Source organism: Orycteropus afer, unplaced genomic scaffold (genome assembly GCF_000298275.1).
Source record: "Orycteropus afer afer isolate SDZICR_OR568_19922 unplaced genomic scaffold, OryAfe1.0 scaffold00140, whole genome shotgun sequence".
Classification (NCBI taxonomy): Eukaryota; Metazoa; Chordata; class Mammalia; order Tubulidentata; family Orycteropodidae; genus Orycteropus; species Orycteropus afer.
The window spans coordinates 6,224,721-6,233,239 of NW_006921727.1; the positions used below are offsets into that span (position 1 = coordinate 6,224,721).

At 37.1% G+C, this 8,519-nt stretch overlaps 1 protein-coding gene across 1 annotated transcript in view; it reads left to right on the forward strand.

The window, feature by feature from the left end:
- Positions 1-8,304, forward strand: part of HMGCLL1 (3-hydroxymethyl-3-methylglutaryl-CoA lyase like 1) — a 301,673-nt gene extending 293,369 nt beyond the window's left edge. Inside the window, exons 7-8 of the mRNA XM_007945621.2 lie at positions 4,267-4,392; positions 8,203-8,304. Coding sequence (XP_007943812.1) covers positions 4,267-4,392; positions 8,203-8,304 — 228 coding nt within the window. The remainder of the gene's footprint in view (positions 1-4,266; positions 4,393-8,202) is intronic.
- Positions 8,305-8,519: the final 215 nt, after the last annotated feature.

The following is an 8,519-nucleotide window of genomic DNA, read 5'->3' on the forward strand; positions in this document are numbered from 1 at the left end:
TTCTCCTGCTCTTCCGGCCTGCTACTCTGGCGTCTCTGCGTTGTCTCTCCTCTATTCTGCTAGAGCAGAATAGCCTCTAGCCTTACAATAACATGCAAACAACCACAGTACAACAGACTAAAAGATGAAATTATGACAGACTTAGAAATTGTCTGCCTTTCCAGATTATGTCTGCATATTAGCTATGCAGTTTGGAACCATAGGGAGATCAGTTAGTTTTTTGAAGATTTTCTTACACAATTATTTACTTAGGATTCATGAAATATTCCCATGAAAAAAACTGATGAGACACTGCTGAGTTAATGTATTTGCAATTTAAGAGTAATTAGTAATTAATTGCTCACCAGGAAAAAAAAATGTAATTTCTTTTCCTACCAGTTTACTATGCTTGCTGTTTGTCATCAGCTCCAGCAACACTACTTCTTTTGTCATTGATATTTACTGAAATATAATGCACAATCACAAAAGCACACAAATAATAACCTCAATTAGTTTCCACAAATTGATATGACTGGTAACCAACCAGTTGTGGTGTAGTGCCTAAGGCACTTGACTGCTAATCAGAAGGTCAGTGGTTCAAATCCACCAGCCACTCCTCGGAAGGAAAGTTGGACAATCTACTTCCTTAGAGATGTTGTTGTTATTATTATGTGGCGTCAAGTCGGACCCGACTCATAGCAACCCCTCCTTGGATTGCCTAGGCAATATCACTACGGAAGTAGATTGCCCCACCTTCCTTCCGAGGCCCCCAAGGAGGGGTCGCTATGAGTTGGAGATAACTCGACGGCACATTAACAACAACAACAACTCAGTCACGAAATGCAAGGTTGCCAGCACCCAAGAAGCTCCCTATGTGCCCATTTTCATTCAAGCTTCCAAGGGTCACTGTTATTTTAATTTCTATCAATATTAATTAGTGTTGTCTATTATAAGACTTTATATAAAATGGAATCATATGACTTGTATTCTATTGAGCCTCACTTCTTTCATGCAACCCTTTGCTTGGGAGATTTGTCTGTATTGTTGGTGCACTTGTAGCTTTTTCATTGCTCTGTACAATTTTATTGTCACCATTCTTTTTTAATGTCAATCTGAAAGTGTAAAATACCATAGTGTTAGAGTTTTTACTCAACAATCTGATGTGAAATTGAATGGGTTTTCCTACCTTCAGTGGTTATTTATGGTTGTTCTTTGTTGACAGTAGTTATTTATCACTTTCGTTTTATGATCCTAGCTGCTCTATTGTGATTAAACCTTTTACCTTTTTGGCCATTCAATAGGTCACATTGGCCTTTAGTTATAAAGTAGAAGAGTGGCTTGTTTCTTCACTGACTCCCAGATGGCCAATTAAGACTAAAAACTATGCTCTTTGACAAGGCAGCATGTTCCCCTTTTGGGGCTCCTTTAATTGTGGAGTCTTCATCCTCAGTAGTGAGAAAAGGAACATGATACTTAGATTCCAGGCCCCAAGAGCCAGTCAGCCACAGCAGTGGACTGAAGTAGTATTTTGACTACCATGCTGGTACCTCTGACTTTTCAAAAACTGTTTCTCTTAAAATGTTGACCAGTTAACACTTTGTTGCTCTAGAGAACAGAACTTATCTAAAGTTAAAGCTAACTCACATTCAGAATTGATTTAAAAGAAAAAAAAGAGAGACAAAAGAAATCCTTTGTCTCAGATGCTCTCAAAGCTACTTACACATAAGAATCACCAGTGAAGTGCTTTTAAGAAATACAAATGCTTGGCTCTGTCCCAAGATTTTGATTTAATTGGCCTGGGAAGATGCTTGAATGTTAGTATTTTCAAAACAGCCCAAGATGATACTTCTAATGGGTAGCTGAGATAGAAAGTCACTGGGACTTCTGTCTCCTCAGGCAACAGGATCAATTTCACTGAATAGATCTGTTTTCACCCATAAGTAGAGAGTATATCTATTTGATGTCATGGCAGACACCAGAAATGAACTAGTGTCTTAATATTTGTCTTTTCTGAGTACTGGGCAATACCAGAAATTTCACTGTAGAACATAATTTCTTATACTTATTATTTTGACTCATAGAAAATAAATATTATGCTCGATGGGCCAGTGGCCTAGCTGGTCAGTTCTAGCACCTGAATATAATTGAGTCTGTGAGAACATTATTTAAGAAAGAATATAGTAATGAAAGAAAAGCCGTTGGTACCTTCCCAAGTTAGGGAGTATAATGAGGAAAAATTGAGTTGTATAAACAAACAATCTGTATTTTATAAACTTGTCCTAGGCCCCAAAGACTCCCAGGGCTATTTGGGCTATAGTGTTGCTCTTGTAAATCTCTTCCAAGTCTTTCAAGGAAAAATCTAAGAGTGGCTGAAAAAATGTAGTCCCCTGGCATGTCAAGGAGATAAGGAAGCCAACTGAAAGAGCTCCCAATAGCCAATGCTGAAACAATTTGAGCAAAGTAGTATGGGATGTTACAAAGAAATAAACAAATTTTCCATACAAAACTCTAAATATTATTTGTAGATATTCCTTATCACCTAAGAATGATTTGTGCATAGTGACTTCCTTCCAAAAGGTTTGGAAACTTGGTAGAGGTAGGAGGGTAGAATGAGTGGAACTTTAGAGTTGAGAAACCTGGAAAAACTACGTCAGCCAGGTGATCAGGGTTAGTATTACCTGTAAGAAGTCATATTGATAGCATATATATTTGATAGATATGATTAACATGACACTTCATCTCTATGGTGTTCCTCCCCAAATCCCATAATTCCAGTCTAATCATGAGAAAAACATCAGCTAAACTGTCACTTTTCACAGTTGAGAAATGTTATAATTTGCCTCTGCTTTTCAGCTATTCTATAAAAATGCTTCCAGAGCACTTCTCAGACTCCATTGTGTTCATGTCTTTCATAACTCATTCAACGCACTCATCTCCTCCATTGCTGACATCCCCAACCACATAATCTTGTACCAATTTGACTATTTCTGGATGCCAAAGCATGAATACCCTGGAGTCAGAGGACTCTGCCTGCCAGATAGTAACCTTGGACAATCATTTGACTCCTCTGTACCTGAATTTCCTCATTTGCGATTTGGTGATGGTATAAGAGTATCCACATCATGGGTTTTTTTCTGAGAATCGTAAATTATTACCTTTAAACCATTAAGAATAGTATCTGGTACTTAGTAAGGACCCAGAAATGTGAGCTAGTGTTATCATTAGTAGTAGTTACCTTGCCTTTACATTGTCTCTTCACTTTTTTCTCCCAAAGTAGCAGAGCTTTGTGTGAAAAATAATGATTCGTTAAAGAGTGAATTAATTGAATGAATGAATTGATCACTTAGAACCAAATTTCAAGTACAATAACCCCCACCCTCCCACCAGAGATGTTCACTAGTCTTCTAAGGCATCTTGAACTTGAATTGAATTGATGAGGATATCTCATGTTGGTTATGTAATACTTTTAGGATAATCCTATAGAATTTATTGCCTCGAAAACCCAAGGAGGGGTCGCTATGAGTCGGGGCCGACTCGATGGCACATAACAACAACAACATAGAATTTATTGGAGAATATATAAAACCTGCAAGTGAATTTATTTTATGCTCCACCACCTACTAGTATCAATGAATCACACCATTTTATTTTTATCTAAGATTATTCTAATTCCATTCTAATTCTTAAACTGCAAATATCTATAATCTTTTATACTAGCAGCATTTCTGTTAGCACAAGATCTAACAACTATTTGTAATCGAAGACAAGGGCTGTGCTAGCTAGCATCTAGTGTGTATGTAAATAAGTTTGAACAATGGGTTTACATTTTGCTCATTTATTCTTTGCTATAGGTTAAATGTTGTTATATGCCCGTCGAGTCAGACCCGACTCATAGCGAGCCCTCCTTGGGTTTCCGAGGCAGTATCACTACGGAAGTAGATTGCCCCATCTTCCTTCCGAGGAGTGGCTGGTGGGTTTGAACCGCCAGCCTTCTGGTTAGCAGTCAAGTGCCTTAGCCACTACACTATGGGAGCTCTGGTAGCATAGTGTCTAAGGCACTTGACTGCTAACCAGAAGGCTGGCGGTTCAAACCCACCAGCCACTCCTCGGAAGGAAAATGGCGCAATCTACTTCCGTAGTGATACTGCCTCTGAAACCCAAGGAGGGCTCGCTATGAGTCGGGTCTGACTCGATGGCACATAACAACAACAACATAGGTTAAATGGAAATTCAACAATTTACATGCCATAAATACACAAGCTTTAGGTGTTTTGGTTTGTTTTCCAGATGGGGATTAATGTGGTGGACTCTGCAGTATCTGGATTAGGTGGTTGCCCTTATGCAAAAGGTGCTTCTGGGAATGTAGCCACTGAGGATTTGATATATATGCTTAACGGACTGGGGCTCAATACAGTAAGTTACTTTTACATATTTCAATATCCATAGTTCCTTGAAGCTCAAATTGGAAGGTTTCACAAGATTTGGGAAGCAATTTTGAGGTCAAAGTTTTACTGTGTTTTTGATATTTGCTAAAATACACAGTGGGAAAATGCAATACAATGAATTCCTGGAAATTATTTGGGGGAGGCTTTATAAAGAACTTTGTACTTTAACTCAATTATCAGTAATGTTGTTATTTAACACTTTTATAGTGCTTCGTGGCCTCCAAAGTACTTCTTCACATTATATCTGATTTAGCTTTATGGACCAGAGCTTGTGTCATTGCTGTTATGATTGCTGATTTTTGCAGTTTTGGATTTTTGTATGGATGTTTGTTTTGGAGGAGTCTGAGATCTTGATTTTCTTACACTGTCCAATAGGGCCTCTGGAACAGATACAAGAGCACTTTTGAAATGGTCAGTAGAAGAGCTGCACTTACTAATACTTTAGTATGTGAGACATTAGATGGCAAGAATGGTCTACAATTAGTACCTGAAAGCCTTATGTTCTATAATAACTTCCACCAAAATCAGCACTTTGCTTTGTAACATGCTTGTAAACATAACTTGTTAATCTATAGGACAAATTATTGTTTAATAGGAAAAATGTAAAAGACAAGCATACTATCTACAGATGATTTATTGTTATTGTTTGATATACTCTAGGAGTTCTGGTGGCATAGTGCCTAAGGCATTTGACTGCTAACCAGAAGGCTGGAGGTTCAAACCCACCAGCCACTCCTTGGAAGAGTAGAGCTGCCCATAGGGTTTTTTTTTAGGCTGAGATCTTTACAGGAGCAGATCATCAGGTCTTTTCTCCCTTTGAGTGGCTGGTGGACTCAACCTGCACAGAGATGCTCCATAAATGGTTATTGAAAAAACGGGTTCACTTTCACTAAAACCCAAAAACTATTGCCTATCTTCTCTGATGAGAAATAAATATTATTTAATTTACAGAATACCTTAATTATTTTAGAAGTGCCTGGCCAGGACAGAAACTGAAGAGATACGGGTTCTTTCTTGAAGAGTTAGATTACTAAACTAGATTCAACTGACAGCTGATACTTGCCAGGCCATGTTCTATGACTTGGGGTACACATGCAAATAAATCATGTCTTCTTTAGTAAGAATTTCATAGTTTAAATATTGTTACATTTAGTAGTAGCCAGTTTTCAACTAGTTACTGTAGAATTCAATGTCAATCTGATTCCCTTGTCTAGTCAATTTTCAAGAGCCACTGACTTGGCTTTTAAATATTTTTGAAGTTTGACCTTACTATCCTTACTATGACTGCATCAACACAGGCCTTATATCTTTCCTAGGCATTCAGCCTCCACACTGGTCTGTTGGGCTCCAGACTTGTTTTACAATTCATCCTCCACACTACCATCAGAAGATTTCATGTGTAATGCAAATATGAATATGTTATACTTCTGCTTGAATACTCATCAACAGATTCTCATTTCCTGAAATACAAGGCAATGCCTTATCACATAATCTGCTCTATTTATTCTTTCTCAATTGTTTCTGTTCATCATTTCCCACATGTACTGTGATGTTTCTCACATCTTGTACTGCTCTTCTCTATGCCTATAATTGTTCCTCCCATCCTCTTTCCTCTCAATGACTCATACTCTCCATATAAGACTCATGACCTTTCCTGGAAACTTTCCTTGACACACGCCTCTCCACCATCATTTCCTTACTGAGTTGACTGCCCCACAACTCTGCCTCCATGATCACCTGGGCATATGTCTAGTAATGGCTTAAACTACAGGACAAGCTTTTCTATTTATATGTCCATGTTGTCTGTTTGACCATACATTTCCTGAGAAGAGGAGCCATTTTCTACTTGATGTTTTAAAAATCCCAAAATCTATTCTTGTTGTTGTGTTGTTGTTATGTGCCATGGAGTTGGACCAGACTCATAGCGACCCCTCCTTGGGTTTCCAAGGCAGTATCACTACGGAAGTAGATTGCCCCATCTTCCTTCCAAGGAGTGGCTGGTGGGTTTGAAAAATCTAGTATATGAAATATATTTAAGTACCTGATAAATGATTTAATAATAAATGCAATGTGGTTTTATAATGATACCTATTATTTAAATAAAATATTAGAAAAAAGCCAAAATTAAATTCTTTTTTGTATGATTTTCACAAAATCCATTGCATGATTGTTATAAATATAATTCTTGAAAAATTAAGATAACTGCTGGGACTAAAATCCTCCTAGGATACCCTGCTAGGTGCTCATTCATAATTGAAATATTTCTAGTTAATTATTTATAAGATTTAAATATCATTAGATTAATAATACTAAACTCAAATGTGCCAAACAAATACTCCATCTGAGGCCATTTTACTGGCAAAACTGAATTTCACAAACAAAAGCAAATATTCGCATAGTGAGAACAATTTTACAATAAAAATAAATCATGAAAATCATTTACAAGTGTCCATTTACAAAATATTTTCCTTGGTCATTCTTAAATAAAGAGAAAGAAGTTGATGAACAAAGAAGACAGTACCCTAAAATTTCTAGAGAGAAGGGATTAGTTGTATTTAAATGTTTTTCATTTCTAAAATTAAGGTCATTGTTATGAGTATGTATACTTGACTATTTTTTTAAAAAAATGATAGATTTATATAAATATTAAAAGCTATTCTTTCATAACAAGGATGACTGAGTCTGTTCAGTTTTAAGCCCACAGTGACTCTGTCTGTTTTGAGGGAGGATATAGCAGTTTTTGAAATGCAACCTGGGGCAAATCTCTATTTAATCCACCTAATACTCTGCCTCTGTCAGTGACAGCAGAGGTGCTGGATGAGGACCTTGATGGTGACCTTCCATTACACCAAGTTACAAGAAGCCCTGAATTTGGCCTTTATATCCAACTTCAGATCTGTCATCCATGGATTTACCTAAGCCTTTGTTGATCCTATTTATGCTTTCAGATGGTACAACTACTCAGGCAAACATGTTCCAGATGTGTACTAAATACTACTTCATTTTATTTGACCTGCAACTACCTTCTTTAGTATTATGTCAGATATAGTGTTTCTGAACATGGAAAACACATATATGCATACACCTTTTGAGCATTCTTTTTGGCTTTATCAAGTTTATTTCTTTGTAGGGTAAAGAGATGTTTTTTTCCTCCTAAACCAGTTCTTATCTATACATTCCTCCAAAGCATTACCATGTTAATTGTCTTCTCTGAGGGTTTCTATACTGTTTCTATTTTTTTATTGTCTTTCCTAAAATTTAGTCTCTGGTAGCATAGTGCATAAGGCACTTGACTGCTAACCAGAAGGCTGGCAGTTCAAACCCACCAGCCACTCCTTGGAAGGAAGGTTGGGCAATCCTACTGCCTTGGAAACGCAAGGAGGGGTCGCTATGAGTCGGGGCCGACTCGATGGCAAATAACAGCAACAACAACAAAGTTTAGGCAAGAGCTTGGTTGGTGCAGGCAGTTTGTGATCAGCTACTAACCTAAAGGTTGGTGATTTGAACCAGCTTGAGTTACACTGAGTTATTCAAGTGATGTTATTTTATGGTTTAATATGAGTGTAAGATCTAAGGTATAGTTTAATAATATAGAAAAATTTTACATGCTAGCCACACAACTTATGAAAAATAAATGTTGCCCAAAAATTTATAATGAAAAACATTTTGTGTAGTAGTTTTAAATGGCTAACTACTAATAACATTAAAAAATAATCTGTTTTGTCTTCTTCCTTCCTAATCTCCCTTTCTTCCTGCTGTCCTTTCTTTCCCTCACCAGGGAGTGAACCTTTACAAGGTGATGGAAGCTGGTGACTTTATTTGCAAAGCTGTGAATAAAACCACAAACTCAAAAGTAGCACAAGCCTCCTTCAATGCTTGACTTGAATGAATTTGTAACTTAAGGTTGAGAAGATCCGTTTCAACTACATGTATTCATCTGAAAGTCATTACTGTCAACTTGTTCTGAAATGTGAAGTAATGGACAAGAGTGGAAAAAAGAAATACTTTGTAAAATGAGCATTGCTGGATGGATTATGCAGTCAGAGGAAAGCAATACCAGTCATCAGGTAAATTGCAAGCTGAGGATAAATAATA